General features: G+C 41.4%; 1 protein-coding gene across 1 annotated transcript in view; it reads right to left on the bottom strand.

The window, feature by feature from the left end:
• Positions 1 to 25,210, bottom strand: part of EXT1 (exostosin glycosyltransferase 1) — a 315,224-nt gene that overhangs the window by 41,941 nt on the left and 248,073 nt on the right. The window contains exon 2 of the mRNA XM_012443266.3: positions 953 to 1,046. Coding sequence (XP_012298689.1) covers positions 953 to 1,046 — 94 coding nt within the window. The remainder of the gene's footprint in view (positions 1 to 952; positions 1,047 to 25,210) is intronic.

Consider the following 25,210-nt stretch of genomic DNA (forward strand, 5'->3'; position numbering starts at 1 on the left):
TTTTTAGTAGAGACGGGGTTTTACCATGTTGACCAGGATAGTCTCGATCTCTTGACCTCGTGATCCACCCGCCTCGGCCTCCCAAAGTGCTGGGATTATAGGCGTGAGTCACCGCGCCTGGCCCAACAATTTTTTTTAATGCAACATCCCAGGAGGCTACAAGAACATTTGTGACGGCATTCTATGCAGAACACACAGAGAACACTTGGAAAAGATATTCCAGAGAAGGAAGCTCTTCTGTGAGAGGACATGGCAGAATGATTTGCAGTTGAGATGGCAGAGATAAGAAGTTATGAAGCACTGTAGCAAAAGCACAGCATGGTGTAGGGCATAGAGGAGGAAAGAACATAGCAGCAAGAGGTCGAGGAATGCAGAATGAGAGAAGGTGAGGGCATGCTTTCTCGTAGCAATAGAAGAAGGCTGCTTGTAACTTCCAGGTGGGAAATGTAGACGACTGTCTCAAGAGAACATTTCTGCAGAGTGAGGCTGATGAGCTGAGAAACTCCCACCACAAAGGCTCCAGGGCTGGAGCCAAGACCTCGGAACTGCAGAGCCTTGGAAGAGCTGGGCCAACTGAGTGGCACCACCATGCTGGGGATCATTCTCAAAATTTAAAGGACAATTTTGCTTTTAGGGAGTACCACAAATAAAGGGAAAGAGCAGGGCTGTTTTCTAGAGTCCAGCTAGGCTGCCTGGTAGGCCAAGTTGGCAATCAGATTTGCCTTCTGCAAACATGACCCGTTTAATTTCTTACATCTAAAGTTACTGAGTAAGTCCCCCCTCCACCCCTCACTTTTCAAAAATGTTTTAGATTTTCTTGAAAATAATTTCAGATCCTCAAAGGAAACCACACTTTCTCTTTAGCTTATCCCAGGAGAGGTGACAATGTTAAACTCACTTAATCTGGCTTCAGTCCTCAGCCCTATTCTAGGAAGGTTCCAGGGCCTCTTACCTGCAAAGCCTCCAGGAATCTGAAGGACCCAAGCCTGCGACCACGAGGAACCAGACAGAAAGTGGCATTGTGCAGCATTTCCCGATAATCATACCTAGAAAGAGAGGAGGAATAATCAGCAAATGAAGACCCATTAGGAATGTGGGGATGTTGACCATAGGTGGGTGCCCACGTGCGTGAATTTACACAGAGCAACTCGGGAAAGTGACTAGCAGGCAGCGCTCACTTTTCCATTTCAAAGAAGGAGGTTGGGTTACTGCATGAAGAACAAACATGATTCATCATGTTGGACAAAAAAATTAGGATCCCTTTTGCAAGCAGTATAATATAGAGACAAGTCTGATCGTTCTGGCAACCATTTGGTTTGCCCAGTCTTTGCTTCCAAAATCAGATTTTCAAGTCTTGATAAAATATGTTGCCCCATAGGCTTAAAAAGGAAAAAAAAAATACTGCTGCTTCTCCTTCTCTTTTAACAACATGGCATTCAGCAAAATTAAGACTGTCTTGTTCCCAACTCCTTCAAAGCCATGCTGTTAAAAACGATCCAGGAAACCTCTATCACAAGCACAAAACAATATTTGTTTTCTCCTTCAAGATGGAGTTTCTACAGTTAACCAAGAACATTCAGTTACCCAGGAAAAATATTCTTGTTTAAGAATGGCTGACATAACTTACAGGAAAAAGAGGAAGTGAGAGGGAAGGATGCTAGCCTAAGAAAGAGGAAAAAAAGAAAAACGAGAAAAAAAAAGAAAAGAAAAACCTGGAAATAGCAGGGGGTACAGGAAACTGGTCTACAGAAGAGATGAGTTTATTTTTTTATTTTACTCAAATACCATTTAACAGTATTACATTGCTTTTGCATTCTGAAAAAAAATACAAAATACGAGTGTTACCTGTCTCTTTACACCAGTGAAGTTTAAAAAAGATAAAATGCATTTCATTTTGTTTACAACTGTTGCTTTTAAAGTGATTGCCATAAACACATTCCTACATAGGCAGTTTCAAGTATATTATGAGTTTAAGAAAATTTGAGAAAGTAGAGATGGCTCATGTCCTGTAAAGGCCCTGATTCTTAGAGCCAAGATGAAATCACTCTCATTTTTCAAGAGCTTCCAATGCTGAGCAGACAGGTGTGACTTTGACAGTAGCATATGTCACCACCATTTTCTGACTCTAATAGTCTAATTTAATCATAGCCTAAAGGCACTGAATTCTTCCCTCTTCTTTTTGGGATATTGGTATATATCTTTATATTTTTAAAGCCCACATCTATTTTTATATTCTCTTACAAACTAGGCATATGAGAGTAAGCCAATTTTCAATTATAAACCCGTCATTAAGAAGAGACGTCATGCAAAGGACCATTTGCTTAAACAAGCATGTACAACTAATTTGCACAAGAAAAGGTCACCGTGAATGGATTAAGATTATCTCCATTGAGAGTAAAAATTTTCTAAAACCCTTCCTGCATTAATTAAATTACAAAATAGACATCAAAGTAAAAAAGATTTTTTAAAAGGCTTGAATTTAAATAAAACAATTATACATTAGATGGTAGTGATTTCTTCTTCCTCACCAAACATAGCTGACAAGTATCTTCAAGTTCAAATGTTGATAATGTCTGAATCTCTGCCTAATAGATGGAGAAGAGAGAAATGTGTACACACACACACTCTCTCAGAAAAATATATGCATAAAGTTGTTTAAGCTGATTTTTTTTTTTTTTAATACAGAAAGGTCAAATATACTTCAGACTGCAGCAAAGTTTAATAAGTGCCCAGAATAGAAACCCCTGAGGGACTAGCAATGAAGGTCCTACATCCTCATCATTAGCCTACTAAAAATGTAAAACCCTATTAATGTTCTGCATTGTAACAAGTTTCAGAGTTGCTAGTTGCAGAATTTACTTTAGGGAGTGCGTGGAAGAAGAGGAAGGGCAGAAAACTTACAGGAAAAATTCAAATGACAGTTATACCGGGTTGCTGACTTTTAAATGGTTATATAGAAGGACTATGTGCTGATATAGCAAGTAAAGGAGTACATCGAAGCTTGCACTCCTGAACGTAATAGGTAATATGAGATGTGAGAAGAATACCCTTGCAGCTGTGAGACTTAACAAAACCCATGAGCTTTCTATCTGTTTCCTCATCTGCAAAATGAACTCATTGGGCTAGATGACTACAGATTCAGTTTTAATATTCGGTTATTCTTTATCTTATCATTTTTAGGTAAGAAAGAGAAGCATCCTTTGAGACTATCCCACTACTTAGAAGGTTTCCATACCATATATATATAGTATATATATACACATATATAGAGTACATATAGATACATATATATACAATATATATACACTATATACAGTACATATATATACACATATATACACACATATATGGGTATGGAATTGTGCATATACACATATATATATGCACAATTCCATACCCATATATGTGTGTATATATGTATATATATGTATCTGTTCATATGTATGCAGTGCATGTCTAACGTGTATTCACATACAGACACACAGGTACATACAGAACATATACACTCATACCTCAGAACAATGGTTTTCATTCAGATTTCTAAGCATACTTAGCCCATGAACCAGCCTCTCTTTTCTGCTCCCTGGACAGTGAGTCTATGAATAACTAACATGTTCTACCTGAAGGAAGAACGATGCCTCACAAGTGGGCAGACAACGATTCTAGTTTGACCACGTGCTTGGTCCTCTCCCACTCAGTCCATTGTGATACTCTTTCACACTCCACATCAACCTCCTTGCAGATACTTAAATCTACTCATTTATTCATTCATTCTTTCAAGAAATACTGTTTCAGACACTATCCTATTTCAACTGATGGAGTACAGAGAAGGGATTCTCCAGTTGCTGGAGCTACCAAGGCAGCACCTGACAATGAGAAAATGCTGATGAGATGAAGATTTAAGATCTAAACATCTCCTGGGAGTATCTGCATTATAAGAGGAGATTATGGAAGAACTCTGTGGACACTCGCCCCAGCAAAACAACAATTTAGTAACAATCGTAAAAACATTTTAAGTCTCTGCAAATTGTCCTAAGGGCATAACAAATAGAGAAACAGTCATTCAAGAAAATCTACCAAATTTTGGCAAGTACCCTGAGAGTCTGTGGCATCTGGGCCCTGACCTGTTCCATGACCAGCCCCTACTAGCTCTGCCCCACAGGAGCTTTACTCTGGGGGAGTGCAGTTGGGAAGACTGGGTTCCCCATCCCTCCAGCTTCCATCAAGAAAGTGAAAAAAAGGCTACAGAAAGAGAGAATGGGCCAGGTGAGATGGCTCACACCTGTAATCCCAGAACTTTGGGAGGCCGAGGCGGGCATATCACCTGAAGTCAGGAGTTCAAGACCAGCCTGGCCAACGTGGTGAAACCTCATCTCTACTAAAAATACAAAATTAGCCAGGCATGGTGGTGCATGCCTGTAATCCAGCTACTCAGCAGGCTGAGGCAGGAGAATCGCTTGAACCCAGGAGGCAGAGGTTGCAGTGACATTGCACTCCAGCCTGAGGAACAAGAGTGAAATTCTGTCTCCAAAAAAAAAAAAAGAATGTATTTGCCAATCATATATATGAAAAAGGACTTTCATCTAGAATACATAAAGAACTCTTCTGACTCAATAATAAAAAGACAAATAATCCAATTTTAAAAGAGGCTAAGGATTTGAATAACCATTTTTCCAAAGACACACAAAGTGCTGATAAACACATGAAAAGATATTCAACATCAATAGTCATTAGGGAAAAGCAAAGCAAAATTACAATGAGATACCACTTTACACCCACTGGGATGGCTGTAAGCAAAATGACAGATGAGAGCAAGGGCTGATGAGGATGCAGAGAGATTAGAACCCTTCATACATTTCTAGCAGGAAGGTAAAATGCAGCCACTTTGCAGAGCAGTTTGGCAGTTCTTTTTCAAACTAAAAATGGGTTTACCATATGACCCAGTAATTGCACTCTTGGGCATGTATCCCAGATAAATGGAAACTTATTTTCACGTGGAAACTTGTCCACAAATGTTCACAGCAGTTTTGTCTGTAATAACCTCAAACCGGAAGCCACTCAAATGTCCTTCAATGTGTGAATGATTCAACACATTGTGGTACATCCATAGCTTAGAATACTTCTCAGCAATCAAGTGGGACAAATTATTGATACACATGACAGCTTCAAGGAAATTATGCTGCATGAAAAATTCACCCTCAAAAGCAAACATTCTGTAGTATCCCTTTATATGACATTCATGAACTCACATAATTATAGGGGTAAGGAACACTTAGAAGTTGCCATTGGTTGGGGGTAGGGGAGAAAGACAGGGAAACTTGACAGGTCAAATGAGGGGACACAATGTTTTAAGATGGACTAATTCTCCTTTACTTCTTACATTTAGAAAAGTGAATTACATTATCACACATTACTTTAAAGAAACATATGAGATCCTAAGCAAGAAGGTAAGTAGGTAAGAGAGACAACTGATCCCAGATAATTTGCCATTCTAATCGATAAACGGTTTTGCTACCCTTTTCAGATGGGCGTTAAGTTCCCCACTGTGTAGGTAAAGGATGACAAAAGGTGGGGAGGGGTGGGAAAAAAAAATATATATATATAAAGGATGACAAAAGGTAGAAGAGTTTTCACAAACTTCTACAAAGAAAAATGCAACAAAAATGACGACCTTGAATTTAACCTAGAAACTAGCACCATGCTATGGTCATAATACTTTTATCCTTAAAGCTGTATTGAACAATGTATGGGATGCACCCCATTTAAAGTGGACTATTTTAATGCACCATTGAAGTCCTGCCGCTCTGTATGAAACACATTTGCTGGCAGCCATTCTGTGCAACTGGGAAAGATGGGGCAATGTGGCATAGTGCAGGGGTTCTCAACGTGTGTCCTTCCAACCAGCAGCAGCATCTGCATCATCTGGGAACTTGGTAGAAATACAAATTCTCTGCCTCACCCAAACCCGCTGAATCAGAAACTCTGGGGGAAGAGCCCAGAATTCTGTGTTTTAACAAGCCCTCCAGATAATTATGATGCACACTAAATTTTGAGAACCACTGGCACCATAGTTAAGAGCTTAGTAATTAAAAGCTTAGTGGTTAGGCAGCTTTAGACACAGCCACATCTGGGTTCGAATTCCAGCTTTTCAATTTATAAACTGCGTAATCTTGAGAAAGTCATTTAATTTGTTTAATCTTAGTTTCTTGGTTGGCAAAATGGGGATAATACTTATACTGTGAGGATTAAGTGATACATTTTAACCAAAGCACGAGCATATTATAAGCAAACCATAAAAGGTAGTTATTATCATTAGGACTGAAGGAAGATAACAGAGCATAATGAAAAACATAGCCAGCTTCAAGTTAGAAAATCTGGGCTGAGGAATTTGGGTTCTTGATCTACCACTTCCTGTGTAACCCCTGCAAATCATTCAACTTCTCCAAACCTCAAAGTTGTCTAGATCAAATGAAATAATGTACTTTGAATACAAATGGCAGAGCACTATGCAATTGCAAGTTATTATGGTAAATTATATCAGAATAAGAGGGATATAAACATTTAAAGAAAAAAAAAACCTAGTAACAATTAAAAAGAATGAAAACTACACCAGATTCCCAAAGACAGAGCCAAGAGACAAATGTGGAATAGACCTTTTAAAGTAAAATGGAAACAGAAGCTGTGAATCACAGCAGAACAGCAGCTTCTAATGAAGGCTTTTGCCTTATTATCAAAGCTACATAGACAAGAATGTTGCTGCTGCACTGTGCTCACACGTCCTCCTGTGGTTTCCACAATCTCTCTGTAGCATGCACATTTGCCAAGTGAACCTGCCTTTTGGTAACCAAAGATGATAGGGGAGCAACAAGTGATCCAGCCTCTCATCTCTGTACTACACAATTCTAGTCTCCCCATGATGTTGTTCCAGTTTGTCTCAAGTATTTATTTATAAAGTAACTTAACATCTACAGCTGATCTATTCCCTCCAGTCCCCATCCTCATAAGTAATTAATCTTTGCTTATACCCAAGTTTGAGTCATAGCCTTTAAGAAAAAAATAAAGAAAGAAAATAAAAATAATTTATGGCTGTTGTAGTTCTCTAAAGCGCATGGGGAGAGAAATAAAATTAACATCCTTTCAGCACCTCCTTGTGCTTTTTTCATTCATTCACCAAGCATTAGTTGAATGTCTACCATGTGTCAGGCACACTCTTCAGGGAGCTCATTGTCCAGAAAACAAAGCAAAACAAAACAAAAAATGTATGTTATCAAATGATGATTATTCAGTGAGGAGAGTGCTAGGATAGGACATGAGGTAGAGGTGGGGGTTACACAGAGAAGAGAAGCAATGGCCATATGTAGGCAGGGAGGCCTCTTGGAGGAAGTGAGGCCCTGAGCTAAGTCTTAAAGGATGAACAAGAAGCAATCAGGCACTGGGATAAGAGGAGGTGATGGAAATTTCTGGGGGTTGAGATAGTATAGCAGGAACAAAGGCACCGAGGTGAGAGAAACCACCCAGTTTGGTGGGGGGAAGGGATGGAGGTTCAGGTTGCTGTTTCTGGTGGGTTCCCACTAGGAAGGCTTTGTATGACATCTCCTAGAGCTCAGAGATGATCCCTTGCGGGTGATCAGGGAGTCACTGAAGGGCTTAAGCAGAAGAATGACATGTTACCAATAGTGTGCTCAGGACTTTATATAACCCAACTTCATAGAGAAGCAATTAAGTTCGGAGACCTCAAAATCCCTTCCAATGCAGGTCACAGCTAGGACGAACCAGCCTCCGTGTTCCAACTCTCGGATTTCTGATTCTAAAGCCCATTTTCTTTTCATTATATCACATTGCCTCCTTGGTCAACCCATACAACGTGCAGTGTCTAAAACTGACATTTCTTATGAAACCAGGTCTTAAGCAGTTCACCTAGTTTCAAGCATGGGCAATTTGCTGCCAATTTAAAAGTGCTCTTTCTCTCCCACTCAAAACTTCACCCCAGATCGCGACCAGGAGTTGTTTAAGAAGGTACTCTGTCATTTATTTACTAACCATGTTGCCTTAGACCCTTCCCTGGCCTTTACAGGTTTAGTTTAAAATTTCAATTACTATTATCATTATTACTTTGAAACAAGAGCTTGTTCTGTCACCCAGGCTGGAGTACAGTGGTGAGATCACAGTTCACTGCAGCCCTGATCTCTTGGGCTCAGGCAATCCTCCTATCTCAGCCTCTTAAGCAGCTGGGACTACAGGCATGTGCCACATGTCAAGCTAATTTTTAAAACTTTTTTATAGAGATAGGGTCTCACTTTGTTATTCAGGCTGGTCTTGATCTCTTGGGCTCAAGTGATCCTCCTGCCTCAGCCTCTCAAAGTGGTGAGATTACAGGAGTGAGCCACCACACCTGGCCTAAAATTTCAGTTATTTTTCAGAAAACTCTGTAGTTTACAGTATGCAACAGAGCGAAATTGGCCCAAGCCAAAGATTTGAACTGAAAAACTTATGTAAGTTGGAGCCAATCTTTTAGCTGGAAAATGGGTCCAACTGGCCACTGTTCCATCTCAGTTAGGTGTCTTGAAAACATAGAATATAGAAAAGTACAGGTCCCTGGGGTCTTTGAGAATTCACTGGACTTAAGGAGCCACAGTTTCTCCATGACACCTACTCACACAGAGTCTTTGTGCACATAAATGAGCTGCTGTACATGCCAATGTCAGGCAAGTACAAACGAGCTATGCAAATGTGCAGTGCTAGGCTCTGGGCCTGGCTGGCCAGGTTGGCTGCACCTTCAGGGATGCTCAGTGTCCTGTAGCAGGAACGCACTCGCTATTTGGAGGTAGTGCAATTCCTTACCCAGACGGTTCTTTGCCTTGAGCATTGCCTGCTGCTAGAACTGCTGTACCACTCCCCACCCCCACCCCAGTCATGCCAAGGAGTAGGAATTTATTTCCTTGTGACTCTCCTCAGTCTGAAGTTGCCGATCCAAGCTGTCCACTCACAGGGAACCAGTGCACAGTTAAAACCAGGGCCAAGAATATATATTCACCCTTTCACACTTCTTGGCTTTCCACAGAAGACAGTCTCCCTTTCATGTCCACTTTAAATCCATTTCAACATAGAGAAGGGAGGCAGGTAACATTTTGTGGTCTGGGGTTAAGGCGTGAAATCTCTATCGGAGGCATTCACTCTCATAGCCACGATCTCATGACAGCCTCACAACCACTGGCGATGTGGGGAAAGATAAATCCGCCTATCACAGGGAAGAAGAGGGAGTCAGAGGGTCCTTGGAGTCAAACTTCCTGCCTGAACACACTGGGCCATAATCTCTTATCAACTCTAAACTCCACCCCCTATCCTTAGGCTAAATGTCTACTAACAGTTCAGAACCTTAAACTTAGCCCAAGTGGTAATTGCTACCTGTGTATATTAATGAACACATCATGTACCAGGTGTACCTCATACTTCACAAGGGGTAAAAAATGACCATCTCAATTCTTGCTCATTAAATAACAGCTCAATGGCTAATACATAAAGGTAGGTATCATATATATATATATGTGTGTGTGTGTGTGTGTGTGTGTATGTGTCTATATATGTATATATATGTGTGTATATAAATATGATAGTTATTAATAACGACTTTTAAAAACTTTTTTTAATTTTAATTTTTTGTAGAGACAGTCTTGCTATGTTTCCCAGGCTGGTTTTGAACTCCTGGCTGCAGGTGATCCTCTCACATCCTTCCCAGTCCCCAAAGTATTGGGATGACAGGCATGCGCCACCGTGCCTGGCCAGATATCAATTATAATAACAATATCCTCACTTACTAAGCGTTTCCTGTGGGTAGGGTACTGAGCTGCACAGTCTGTATTCTTTATTGTGTCTTATGTTTACAACCATCGTGGAGAATAGGTGCTACTGGTCCCAGTTTACAGATGATGAAGTAAAGTGTCAAAAGTTTTGTTGGGTTTGTACAAGAAGGACAGGATCCACGACCAGTTCTGTCATCTCTCAACCTGCCTAGGAGGAAAGAGTAACAAGGTGCCAGCAGATGAAAATGAGAGACGTTCAGTACTTCGTGCCCACGACATTAATCTCAGGAAGCTTTCTGAAAGAGGCAAGGTTTTGCAGCACCAGCTTTTTCTTTTCCTTTTTCCCCTTTGAGCAGAGTCTTGCTCTTCTGCCCAGGCTGGAGTACAGTGGCACGATTTCAGCTCACTGTAACCTCTGCTTCCTGGGTTCAAGTGATTCTCATGCCTCAGCCTCCCAAGTAGCTGGGATTATAGGCGTGTGCCACCACGCTCGCTAACTTTTGTATTTTTAGTACAGATGCAGTTTCGCCATGTTGGTCAGGCTAGTTTGAATTCCTGGCCTCAAGTGATACACCTGCCTCGGCCTCCCAAAGTGCTGGAATTATAGGTGTGAGCCACCGTGCCTGGCCAGCACCAGCTTTTATACTCAGCAATATCCACTTCTAAAACTCTTCTCAGAGAAATGCAATTCCAAGACACATGGGCCTAAATTCTCTGGATAGAAACAAAACGTTTTTGAAAATGCTAAATAAAGGGCTACCTGGGTACATGGTAGGGAGGGGGTAGGGGGAAGAGAGGGGATTAACAATAAAAGAGCCAGCAGCAGCAGTGACCTCAGATGGATAAATGAGTCCGGAAGAGGCATGCACAGGTCCAATGGTGATGGGACACCTGAGGTCATTATCTTACCATTAACCTTTCATCAGGCTCTAAGCCAATGGAACAGGTTAAGTGGAACGGGGCCAGGAAATATGGACGGCAGCCCGAAAAGACCAGGAGAGGGGTGGGCAGTGCAGTGTGTCTGTTCTAAGGGTGTCAGCTCCCCACCTAGGACAATCTGAGTCCCAGCAGGCTGGCTGTGGAGGGAGTCCTTCTTCTCTACATGTCCCTCTTTCCTTCCTTCCCTTAACTTCCTCTCCTACTGCCTGGAGGAAGTCTTCCCTGATCCCTGGAGTCTGGGCACCCTGTGCTAACTCTCTCTTGCTTGATCTGTATTAAGTTGCCCATTTTTCTCATCTTCCTTCCCCTGGATTCCAGGACACAGGAACTTAGTCCTACTTTCTGTAGACCCAACAACTACCTCAAGGACTGGCCTACCGTAATTACTCAAAAAAAGAGCTGTTAAATGAATGTAAGGTGCTCAGTGTCCACTGATTTGCATTAAAATGTACAGGGGCTATGGAAGCAAGAAGGCGGCAAAGATAAGATGCAAGTCCTTCAATACAGCAATCTGCACTTTAACAAACACATGCCCAACTCTTGATTATGCTGGGTTCTTCCAAGGATGAGTTCATTCTTACACTCACACCAAGCCCAATTTACTTGGGGAATGAAAAATAATGTTATTTATTTAGTCTTCCTTTTGTACATTTTAAAATCCCTTCTCTGTTTTTATTTCTACAGGTCTGGCAGCTTGTTAAAAACGTCATCTTCTCCCTGCAGACTGACAAGGGTGAGAAATTTGTGTTTCTCCAGCCCTGATAAATAGCATTATTTGTAAATCAAGTTAAATGCATGCACAGTGCTGTTCAAACGGAACCTTCTCCTGGCCTTCCTCCATGTCTGAACTGAAGAAATAAAAAAACTCTAGAACCTCCTCATGGCTTCTGCAATGATGGACCCTGCACTAGTCCAGAAAGCAATGACTCCCTCCCCCTGTACAGAAAACTGAGCTCCAACCAATGTTCTGTCCACTTCCTTTCTTGATCCAAGATATCCTTTCCAGCAAGGCCAGCCTGGATCAGGCCTGGGATTAGGGGGATGTTTGGCATTCCTACTGTTCTCACCCCCAGGGCAGCACTGTGCAGAGACTGTCCGGTGTCCTGCATTCTTGTCAGTGCTTAATCCTTTTGTCTGGCCCCTGCACTTAAGTGATTATAAAACATCTTGAGAATCCAATGACAGGTTGTAGAATGTCGGCTGGTGCCACCAACCTCAGCTTCCCATTTCCTCTCCCACTGTTGCATCACTAGGCTTTGCCTTGTGACTCTGACAGTCAGGGCCGCCTCACTCCTGAGCCTTTGACTGAATACACAAACAAAACCTCAGAACTCTGTGGACGCTGACATGACACATCCTCAAAAAATTCTAGAACACTCAATGTAATATGAACGCTGCATGAAGCTAGTTGTCTATGTAAAATTTAATCATTCCTATCTGGGTATGTGGATGCATAAATATATAGATGCACAGGTGTATCCATGGGACATGAAAAATTGGGTTATGGTTGAAGATTTGATGCCACATATTATTGATTTACAGGGTTACTTCTGCATGAAGGTTGGGTCCTTAGAGATTGGAGAGGCCCACGAGTCTAGATTCCTTTGGCAGAAGTATAACAGTGCCCTGGGGAAGATGGTCTGTGGAGCTGAGTCACCTCTCCCTCCTCCTCCTCCAGCTGGCCATGCTTCCCACAATTCCCTTGAGAAGCAGATAAAGCTAGCTAGCTCCCTGGCAGCCTCATTCTGGGAAGAGGCTATAGGACAGAGAGAAAATTTAAGCACCAGATTGAGGAGAGGGGGACCAGATGGCCCAAAGGATGCCTTCATGCCCTGATATTTACTCACTGGACAAAGCCCCTGCATGTCGGGTAGCACTGAGCACTGGGAAGCCATGATGCAAGAGGCCTCCAGGAGCTGCCCATTCACGGATTTTGCAATTCAGTGGCCATCAGAGTCTCCTCACACCCCTCTTCCTATACCTGCTTAATCCCATTCCTCCTTCAGCTCAAGTGGGCATGAACAGAGCAACGGAAACCATACTCTGGTTCTTACTAGTTTTTAAACAGAATGGGTTCAATCGTATCTTTCTACAGTCCATATTCTATAGAGCAGCCAAAGACACCTTTCAAATGTCACCCCCAGTCTGAACACCCTCCAATAGCTCCTCCTGGCACTTAGAATAACACTCGCGCCGAACACGCTGGCTGACTTGGTCCCATGAGAACTGGCCTCCGCCCACATCTCTGACTGCCCCATCCTCAGTCACCATCCACAGCTACAAAGTCCTGCTCTCAATTTCTTGACAGAGCATATGAACTTCCATCTCCTGCACTTGCACTTGCTGCACCCTCTGCCTGGAATTCTTCAGGATCTCTCTCAAGCTACCTATAAGCATTCAAATAGGCCCTCTTCACAGAGGCCAGCACAGACCAGCCCGGGCTCCTGGCACTCACTTTCTTTCTCTTGCCTTGTTTCATCTCTGTCCTGGCATTTACCAAGGTCAGAACTCACGCATGCATTTGTTTTACTGGCTTACAGTCTTTCTTCCCAAATGTAGTATATACTGCATGAGAGAAAGACCCTTCCTGTTCTTATTTAACACTGTGACTCCAGACCCTGTACGGTGCCTGGCCCACAGTAATCTTTTAGGAAATATGTGTTGAACCTATGTAAGATTATTCAACACTCACCCCACTCCTCATGGGTTTATAAAGCCCAGGTCATAAAGTGTCCAAGCTGCTGGCAATGTTTGCAAGGATAATCCATACGACAAGTTTCTAAAAGGATACAGAAGTTTTCTTTCATCTTCGTTTTATACAACACTAGCCTTCTCTCTAGCTAATGGTACGATTCATCCACCTCTCCAAATGCCATCTATGATGAAAGCAAGAGCCCATTAAAAATGTCTGGAGAAGGAATTTCTTAAAAAAAAACATCTTTAGAGGTGTTTATGTAAAGTGATACAATGAAACCCTGCACAAACTAATAACTAAAGCATTTATGAATATTAGGAAGGATGAGGCCAGAATTTTCTTGGAACAGTTTTTGTATATATGAGGTAAAATGGAGAAGATGTCAAAGGCCTGGCATTGTTATGTTTCTTTTGCCTCTTCTTTGATTCCCAAATTGTTATGGCATATACCCAAAATCCATCTAGTGCTTCAGAAGTATAGATCATTTTCCAAAAGAGGCATCTGGAATAGCTAATTTGTACCAAAGCTGGTGATTAAACACACATGATACCATGGGGCTGAACGGCCGGCCATGAGCCCCAGTTTTCCACTGTGTTAGGTTTCAGCTATTGACCAATCGGTCTGTTTTCAGAGTATGAATTTGTAATGTAGATGGCTCAGAACTCTCGGCTACGGGGCCCTTAAAGGGAGAACATTTCTGTCACATGGAATGTCTTGTTGCTTGGTTTCCATTAAGGTATCTTGGCTTTTAAATAAACTGTCAAGTAAAACTTGGCATCAAAACACAAAGTGAGTAACTTCCTTTGTCGAGTCGCTGACAGCTCCGCTGTGTGTCAGATAGATAGCTGCTAAGAGTCAGCTCCAAAGGCAATTGCAGCCTCTTTGGAAGGATGCCTGTATCACAAACTGCCTTCCATGGGATTAAGGCTAAGCAAAATTTAGGGATAATCGTTATGGAAAGTTAACCCAGCAACGGCCAATCGACCATATCCTTCTCCACAAGTGTTGGTTTTGGAATTATAAAAGTTTTGAAGGTGCGAAAACATAATTGGAAAACTTTCTTTCCCTGCTTAAAGGGCTAATTGATTTCACAGGTGTTTAATTATCATTTGCTGTGAGATAATACCTTGTAGTGCCATAAAAAATGGATTTAATTTTCGAGTGCTTGCAAAACCACTGCCAAAGCTAAGTCAGAGCTAAAGCTAGATAACTATTCTATAAATCAAACAAACTGCCTCCTTTCTTTGAAATTTTTAATACTTGGGTATAATGATATCTGACAACCTTGAAACTAACATGAAAAGGATTTTTCTGCCAAGTGCCAAAAGTCAACCACTGGAGCATTTCAGGCAGTTTGGTTCATTAACAGTGACTCAGGCACCCTCAGGACCCTGCCTGCAGGCTTCCAAAACATCCCAAGGGTAAAAGCATTGGTGTGTGTCAAGACACAATATTACCTACCTAGATCAAATGGTCATATATCCAGTAAGGTCTCCAGAAAAACAGAAATAAAACCCAAACCATCCTTAGCACAAAAAACTGACTGGAAACAACTGTAACTCTCTAAGCTCAAACTGAGTCCTGGAACTTGGAAAGTAGAGATGTTTCAGCTTGATCAAGGGATACTTTCCTAGCTTACGCTTAAGGCACAACACTTGTGCTTTCTGTAATAACAAGGGAGGGAATCATAAAATCAAACAAATGTTAACAGCTGGAAGGCACCACAGAGATCATCGAGTCCAAATATCCAGATGAAAAAAAGCAGCCAGGAGAGGTCAAGTAACTTACCCAAGATATCACCAGGGGCAGAACCAAGATAAAAAGAATAATTCTGAGTGAGCAGAGAAAGGAAAAGACAGCTTGAAAATAGATTTAGAGTCCCATTCTCACCCAAAATCTAAAAATATAAAGACGAATTTTTTAAAAGACAAAAAAAAAAAAAGTGAGGTTTCATTCTGTAAGAGGAGTGGCTATTTCTTCAACGGAGCCCAGTTTCCACAGAAGTGCTCAAGCTGCTTTAAATAACTGCATGGGGGTTTAGTTGGTGCCACGTTGAGTTTTTTTTTTCTCTCCAACTTTTATTCAGAAGCTGCTGAAATTCTCACATGTTCCATTAGATTAAGTGTGCTTAAATGATTTAAGAAAGCAGTGTCATTTAGCTGGACACACACACACACACACACACACACACACACACACACACTATTTAATTTATTTAATGCCTGTGTATAGAGGGTATACACACCCCAAACCACTGTATGACCAAGATTTTCTGGCAGTTCAGGTTGGCCTTCACAGTGCTGGATAAGATATCATACAGTAAGATTCAGTATAATTGGTGCCATTCTTGGACATTGTATTTGGGTCCTGGTAGTAAAAGTCTGGGCCAAACCCATGTGGGCTGAAAGGACAGGGGACAATGTGGGCCCCAGTATAGTCTGAAAAGGGTTGGAATGGAAGGACATCATAGGGACGGGCTTGGGATTGCAATAGAAACTCCTTCGATGAATAAAAATGGTGGTAATAATTCTAGCTAGCATTTATTGAGAATTTATTACATGCCCAACTCTCTGCAAAGCACTTTATGTCCATATGGCCATTTGCTCTTCCAACAAGCCTGTGAAGTAAGTAGCGTTATATCTCACATTTTGTAGAAGAGGAAATTGAGTTTTACACCTAATTTGTCTAAATTTATTTAATAAACAGGTGGGTGGGATTTGAACTGAGGTTTTCTGACTTCAGGGCCCAAGGTATTATACACAATTGCACACTGCCTCCTTTCCATAATGCTTTTTGGAGATGTCCCACTGGCTAGCTAAGTGAGCCCTGTCATAAGGGACACCATGAGAAATGCTATGAAATGCACTGGACTAATTTATATCTTCTAACTAAAGATATGCCTGACATTGGAAGAGAGCTTTTATGCGGCTCTGGATCAGAGCTGATATCGCCCCCAGTGTCAGCCCCATCTCACACATTACTAACAGTTCCTGAGGACTAGCTAGAGAAAGTGAGAAATAAATACCTGTTCATTTGCTATATTTATCTCAGTCAGGAACATCAATGGAACATAGAAACTTCAAGCCTTCTTCCTAAGACTTTATATGATTCTTAGTTTCCCAATCCATCTTGAGGCTTTTGTACCAAGACCCATAATATGATTTTTAGTTCCCTAATAAGCTCGTAAAGTCTCTACTATGTGTGCAGGTCTTTCAGCCATATGGAAAAAATTGGAAAGAGACATAAAACAATGACATTCCATCCATCCATCCATCCATCCATCCATCCATCCATCCATCCATCCATTTACCAATAGTACTTAGCATGTACCTACTAAGCACCAGGCATTCTATTGTCAGGATACAATACTGAGCAACAAAAAAAAATCCTGTTCTTTTACCTTTCAGAATTACGGAATCCACTGTCTTAGTGGGGGAGATGGATATAAATAATTAATCATATAATAATATCAACAGGTATGGTAGTTCCAAGGAGAGATTGATGGTTCTGTGAGAGCACACGGGAGAGGAACTTGACTTAGTCAGGAGGTGGGGACTAAGCTGAAACCTAAGAGCTAAGTACCCAGCAGGACTGGGGTTTGGATGCGGTACTTTGAGGAGTGCTGAGAGGAGATGCAAAAGTCATCAAGAAATTTAAAGTACATTTGGGAACACAATGTACACATGCCATAACTAGTTATCTCCAAAAGTCCAAAACATTTCGCTGTGATGTAGACTAAATCCATAGGATGGTTTGCAAAACAAAGGTTAGGACTCCATGCTGCCTGGAAAAATGAGTGTGATTCAAGACTGGATGTCTGAGGCTGGGCGCAGTGGCTAACGCCTGTGATCCCAGCACTTGGGGAGGCTGAGGAGGGCAGATCACTTGAGGTCAGGAGTTCAAGACTGGCCTGGCCAACATGGTGAAATCCCCTATCTACTAAAAATACAAAAATTAGCTGGGCATGGTGGTGTGTACCTGTAATCCCAGCTACTCGGAAGGCTGAGGCAGGACAATCGCGTGTCTGAATCGATAATCACTTTCATTCAGTTAAACACATTGATCATATCAGAGCATTCCAGATTCCACATACCTGCTAACCAATAACTAAGGCAACAGACGTTAACCCATGATACACACGGTAAAGCTGCGGCAGAAAAGAGCCTTAACAACTTGATTAGCATTAATGAAAAATACTTAAAATTGTTCTAGTTCATTTTGTCTGCTCTTCCCCAGAGACCTGCCAACTCACCCATTTTAGCACTTATTTATAAGCCCCTTTCCTATTGCCACAAAATTCTATGGGCTCTATAGATATGGTGCTGAGTCCCTAAATAATCACATTTTCATGGTAATTAAAAGCCAAATTCCCTAACTCCCTAAATGCCATGAGCAGCTTGAATGCCTGTGTTTTGTCCTAACACTGTACGTCTCTAGGGTGAAGGAAAGCCATGATAGAAAATACTAAAATGACTTAATTGCAGAAAGAGGCAGCCTTGTGATGAAGTGGCAGTGAGCTTCTGCTGGGATGGCACACCCAGGGGAGGAAGCTGCTCACGGGAGGAGCGCCCAGGAGCCCTCGCCTCTGCCCTTCCCCAGGTACTGACTACTGTGAGGCCTGAGTCCAGGTCCTGCAGGCCAGAAAAAGCCCTGTGATGGCATCTTTCTGCTATGGTGACAAGCCCTCCCTGCTGACTCTAATAGTTGTTAAGGTAAGAGAGGTAAATAACGGAATTTCAGTTATTAAGGCATTGGTTTCGATTGGAGCTGGGAACAAAGGAAAAGCCACAACTGGGCTTCATCCAGCAAAGACACTATTTTCATCCATCTGCCTCCTAGACTAATTTAGGGATTACAGGACCTACTCAAGAACCTCTGAGGCAGCAAAGTGAATATCATACTGTGAGGGCAGACCAGGCCAAACCATCACCACCTTTATCTTTTAAGGCTTCCTGTTTTTCTCTTAGGAAAAAAACAGGAAGAAAAAATTGGGGCGGGTAATAGGAGGAGAAGACACACACACACACACACACACACACACACACACACACTTAAAGACCACAAAATACATTTTTCAATCTTTTTTTTTTTTTGGGACAGAGTTTCGTTTTTATTGCCCAGGCTGGAGAGCAATGGCGCGATCTCGGCTCACCGTGATCTCAGCTCACCACAACCTCCGCCTCCTGGGTTGAAGCGATTCTCCTGCTTCAGCCTCCCAAGTAGCTGGAATTACAGGCATATACCACCACGCCCAGCTAATTTTTCTGTAAAGACAGGGTTTCTCCATGTTGGTTAGGCTGGCTCGAACTCCTGACCTCAGGTGATCCACCTGTCTCGGCCTCCCAAAGTGCTGGGATTGCAGACGTGAGCCAACACGCCCGGCCCATTTTTCATTCATTTAAATGAAAGTCCTGCATGAAGAAGAAAGCTGCTGGTAGGTGTTAAAGGAAAGGCTTGTTGCCAATAATACAAAATATGTTTATAAAATAATACCTTAAAATGTAGAAGTAACAATAACGATCATGATGATATAACAGCCACACTATTGAGAGCACTCATTTGCTGAGCACTATGCTAATTATATACAGTACCACATTCTAAGTGTCACAATCTGTAACATTAATACTATGGTCCCATTTCACAGCTGCACACCAAGGCTGACAGAGGTGTGACAATTTTCCCAGAATTATATAGCCAGAGCAGCATAACTAGAACCTGAACATAGCCCTCTGAACCTGAAGTACATGCTGCTGAACTTCACTTGCATTTTTTATCAGCACTTTTGATACCATATGGAGAAATAGATACAAATGAAATCTTTCAAAGCAGTGAGCACGAAAAGATTCTGGTGCCCACTGCAATACGTAATTCAAATAATGAACTACTAAACCTTAAAACATAGAACTTAAAATGTCAGCTATGCTGACATTAAAATGGCTTGTTTATAGGTTTTCTGATTGCTGTATTCTGGATAAGATAATGCACTCATATCCTCTCTACCCTCTGCTTTGATAGGATGCTAAGCACATGTAAAGTTGTCAGAAATCATCCTGAACCTAAAAAACCAAACTAAGTGGCAGGTCAGCTCAGTTCAGTTGCCACTATGAAATTCTCTAGTTGTAAATATGGGCATAGCTTCACTTTACTGCACTTTGCAAATTTTGAGTTTTTGTTTTCATTTTTTAACAGATTGAAGGTCTGTGGCAACCCTACGTTAAGCAAGCCTATCGGCACCATTTTTCCAACAGCATGTGCTCAGTTCCTGTCTCTGTATCACATTTTGGTAACTCTCATAATATTTCAAAACTTTTCATTGTTATTGTATCTGTTAGGGTGATCTGTGATCACTGCTGTTTGATATGTTACTACCGTAATTGTTTTGGGGTGTCATCAAACTCACCCATATTAAGACAGTGAACTTGAAAAATGTGCATGTTCTGACTACTCTACCAACCAGCCATTCCCTCCTGCCCCCCTCTCTCATTGGGCCTCCTTGTTCCCTGAGACACAACAATATTGAAATTAGGCCAATTAATAACCCTACAATGGTCTATAAGTGTGCAAGAGAAAGGAAGAGTTACACATCTCTCACTTTAAATCAAAGGCTAGAGATGATTAACTTAGTGAAGAAGGCATGTTGAAAGGCACCGACAGGTTGCAAGCTATGCCTCTCATGCCAAACAGCCAAGTCATGAATGCAAAGGAAAAGTTCTTGAAGGAAATTAAAAGGGCTATTCCAGTGAACACATGAATGATAAGAGGGAGAAACAGTTTTATTGCTGATTTGGAAAAAGTTTTAGTGGTCTGCCTAGATGAGCAACCATCCACAATGTCACCTTAAGCCAAAGCATAATCCAGAGTAATGCTTCCTCAATTTTATGATGACTGAGAGAAGTGTGAAAACTGCAGAAGAAAAGTTTGAACCTAGTAGAGGTGGGTTCATGAGGCTTTAAAAAAAGAAGCCGTTTCCATAACATAATAGTGCAAGGTGAAGCAGCAAGTACTGATCTAGAAGCTGCAGCAAGTTATCCATAAGATCATTGATGAGGTGGGTATGCGAAACAACAGACATGCAATGTAAATGAAACAGCCTTATACTGGAAGAAGACGCCTTCTACAACTTTCACAGCTAGAGAAGAGAAGTCAATGACGGGTGTAAAAGCTTGAAAGGACAGGTTGTTGACTCTCTTGTAAGAGGCGAATGCAACTGGTGATTTGAGGTTGAAGCCAATGCTCATTTACCATTCCAAAAATCCTGGGACTCATCAGAATTAACTTAAAAGCTGTATCTATAGCTTTAAAGCTAAATCTACTCTGTCTGTGATCTATAGATAAATGGAAAAACAAAGCCTAGATGACAGCATATCTGTTTATAGCATGGTTAACTGAATATTTTAATTTAAGCCTACTGTTGAGACCTACTGCTTAGAAAGAAATTTCTTTCAAAGTATTGCTGTTCATTGACAAGGCACATAGTTACCCAAGAGCTCTAATGGAGACATACAAGATTAATATTGTTTTCATGCCTGCTAACACAACATCCATTCTGTAGCCCATAGATCAAGAAGTAATTTTGGGGCCAGGCACAGTAGCTCATGCTTGTAATCCCAGCAATTTGAGAGGCTAAAGTGGGAGGATTGCTTGAGGCCAAGAGTTCAAGACCAACCTGAGCAACATAGCAAGACCTCATGTCTACAATAAAAAAAATTCAGCCAGACTTGGCACAGTGGCTCACACCTATAATCCAAGCACTTTGAAAGGCCATGGCACAAGGACTGCTTGAGCCCAGGAGTTTGAGACCAGTTTGGGCAATATGGCAAGACCCTCAAATAAAAAATGTCCCACATGGTAGCATGTCCCTGTAGTCCCAGATACTCAGGAAGCTGAGGCAGGAGGGTCACTCGAGACCAGGAGTTTGTGGTTACAGTGAGCTATGACAGCACCACTACACTCCAGCTTGGGCAATAGAACAAAACTGATTGAAAAAAAAAAGTAATTTTAATTTTCAAGTATTGTTAATTAAAAAATATGTTTTGTAAGGCTATACTTGCCACAGATAGTGATTCCTCTGATGGATCTGGGCAAAGTCAGTTGAAAACCTTTTAGAAAGGATTCACCATTCTAGATACCATAAAGAATGTTCATGATTCATGAGAGGAGGTCAAAACATCAACATTAACAGGAGTTTGGAAGAAGGTGACTCCAACTTTCACAGATGACTTTGAGGGGTTCAAGACTTCAGAAGAAGTCACTGCAGACATGGTAGAACTAGCAAGAGATCTAGAATTAGAAGTGGGGCCTGAAGATGTGACTGAATTGCAGCAATCTTATGATAAAACTTGAAGGGATGAGGAATTGCTTCTTACAGATGAGCAAACGGTGGTTTCTTGAGATGGAATCTACTCCTGATGAAGATGCTTTGAACATTGTTGGAATAACAAAGGACTTCTATTACATAACCTTAGCTGACAAAGCAGTGGCAGGGGTTGAGAGGATTGACTCCAACTTTGAAAGAAGATCTACTGTATATAAAATGCTATCAAACAGCATTGAATTCTACAGAGAAGTCTTTCATGAAACGAAGAGTCAATCCTTGCAGCAAACTCCAGTGTTGTCTTGTTTTAAGAAATTGCCACAGCTACCCCCACTTTCAGCAACCACCACCTGATCAGCCAGCAGCCATCAACAAGGCAAGACCCTCCACCAGCAAAATGATTATGACTCACCAAAGGCTCAGATAATCACAGGTATTTTTTAGCAGTATTTTTAAATTAAGGTATATATATTGAGGTTTTTTTAGACATGTTATTTCATACCTAATAGACTACAGTATAGTATAAACATAACTTTTATATGCACTAGAAACTAGAAAAAAATTATGTGATTTGCTCTATTGTGCTCTTTGTTTTATTTTCATGGTCTGGAACCAAACACACAATATCTCTGAAGTGTGTCTTGTAACTCAGTGTTCAAACACAGAGGCGCAAAACCCAACCACTAGTTCAAAACCTTCCCTTTGGGAGGCTGAGTGGAGACTGTAGAATAAAAATGAGGAAGAATAAGTCAGCAACTACACAATATATATGTATTTTGAAAAGAAGAAAACAATAATTGAGAGATGGTTTCATGATCTTTGCACTACTCCTGATTTGGAAATCTGGAGAGTGTGGTATGGGTAGGAGGAGGATTCTTTTAGATGGATATGTTAGGTGAATCCTTGCAGAGTAGTTAAAGATTAAACACACAACTGAATGCATGTTCATGGTGTATACAACTATATTGCCTCTGGCTTGTTCTATCATAAGCAAGAGCCAGAAGAAAAATATTCAACAATGAAATGTGTCCAGTAAACTTATTATTCTGCACTATAACTGTCTATTGTGTTATTTTGGAAGCTTTTTGGTTTTACTAAACATATATTTTGATTATATGCATATACATACAATTCAACATGTTTTTGATGTAAAAAGTGTCTATCACTGAATGATTGGATTAAATAAATTGTGGTATGTATGTATATAACATGGGATACTAACTCAGCCACGCACACACAAAAAATGAAAATGAGGCTGGGTATAGTGGCTCACACCTGCAATCCCAGCACTCTGGGAGGTCGAGGTGGACAGATCATGTGAGGTCAGAAGTTCGAGACCAGCCTGGCCAACATGGTAAAACCCCAACTCTACTAAAAACACAAAAGTTAGCCAGGCGTATTGGCGGGTGCCTGTAATCCCAGCTACCAGGGAGGCTGAGGCAGAAGAATCGCTTCAACCCAGGAGATGAAAGTTGCAATGAGCCGAGATCACGCTACTGCACTCCAGCCTGAGCAACAGAGCAAGACTCTGTCTAAAATAAAATAAAATAAAATAAAATCATGGCTTTTGTAGCAACATGGCTGGAATTGGAGACCATTATCCTAAGTGAAATAACTCAGAAACAGAAAGCCAAAAACTACATATTCTCACTTAGAAGTGGGAGCTCAACAATGGGTATTCATGGACGTACAGAGTGAAAGAAGAGACACTGGAGACTCCTCAAGATGGGAGGGTCGAAGGGGAATGAGGGAAGAAATCTACCTATTGGGTACAATGTCCACTATTCAGATAATGGGCAAACTGCAAGCCCAGGCTTTGCCACTATGCAATATGTTCATGTAAGACAAGTGCACTTGTGCCCTCTAAATTTATTTCTAATAATTGGTGATTCAGTATGTCCTCTGTAAAGGAACTATGTCCTTTGCCCCTATCTGCAGCTGCAAATCGGAGAATCACAAGCAGTATCCTTCTTGCAGATACATTTGGTTTGGTCCCTACTGAATCTAAACATTTTTCTTAAATTAATTGCCAACATTTTCAAATCATGAGATTTCACGCCAAAATCCAGATTTCAGGCATCTGTGAAAAATGGGAAGATCTGCCAGCACTGGCCCTGCTGTACTCCCTCATGGCAAATTAGCAGAAGCGGAGATGGCTTGATTCATTCATTACATCACTTACCTGGCCCCTGTAGGCATCTGAGTTAGTAACCCCTGGTCTGAAGGTAAAGGGGCTGATGGTCAGATACAACTCATCTCAGATGCTGCAAGCAGCTGTCTTAGTCCAAATAAGCAGCTGTCATTAGTCCAAGTAAGGACTAATGATTTGACTTTAATATGAAATGTTTTATGTGGGCTCTAAAATTATCCAAACTTGACACAGGACATTTTGAGCTCCTTTCCAAATTGTCTGGCCTTCATCTACCCACTGGAACTATTACTCTGCTGAGTCCTCATGGAGACATACCTTTCAATGAGACCACAGACATCTATATCCCCAACACAGCAACAGCTAAAAAGCAGCAGAATGTCAGAAAGGCTACCCACTTAGCCCTGGGCTGACAGGCCCCACTGAGCATCCTTTGCTAAGTCCGTTTACTAGCTAATTCATAATTTACACAAGGCATTCAGACATGGAGGCTAAGACATAAAACATTTATCAACACAGAGACCAGTTTGTCATTTTAAAATAATTATGCTTCTTTAAGTAAACTGATAAAGTCTATCTCCTCCAATTTACTTATTGAGACTTATTTATGGCCTGATTTTTGGGGATATGTATGAAAAGAGAGCATGAAATGTGATTTGCTCCCTGAAGTTTTTATCTTTTTTTTTTTTAGATGGAGTCTTGCTCTGTCACCCAGGCTGGAGGGCAGTGGCACGATCTTGGCTCACTGCAACCTCTGCCTCCCAGGTTCAAGTTTTTCTCGCACCTCAGCCTCCTGAGTAGCTGGGATTACAGACACACACCACCACGCCCGGCTAATTTTTGTATTTTTTAGTAGAGATAGGGTTTCACCACGCTGGCCAGGCTGGTCTCAAAGTCCTGACCTCAAGTGATCTACCGGCCTTGGCCTCCCAAAGTGCTGGAATTAGAGATGTGAGCCACTGAACCTGGCCTTGAAGTTTTTGTCTTAAAAACCCATGATCCTTAAGAGAAGACCAAAAAAATGATTGTGGTGCTCATATCTCTGAGATATCTCGCAGAGAAGGTAATCCCTAAATGATGCAAATCTGGTGAACATAATGTGCACAGGGGGACAAACCAAGCGGTGAACACTGATGTTCAGGTATAAATATTAAGCCCCTGACATTCATGTGAAACTTTACAGCTTTAAACTTTCAAAGCCCACAAAATAGAATTTGTGCAACACTGATAAAAATGTAGATACTAGAGATGCTCAATCATGTGCTCTGTAGGCAAATCACACTTCATGGTTAATTTTGTTGCCAGCAAGATAA

Source organism: Aotus nancymaae, unplaced genomic scaffold, assembly GCF_030222135.1.
Source record: "Aotus nancymaae isolate 86718 unplaced genomic scaffold, 86718_ANA_hifiasm-v0.15.2.pri h1tg000036l, whole genome shotgun sequence".
Taxonomy (NCBI): Eukaryota; Metazoa; Chordata; class Mammalia; order Primates; family Aotidae; genus Aotus; species Aotus nancymaae.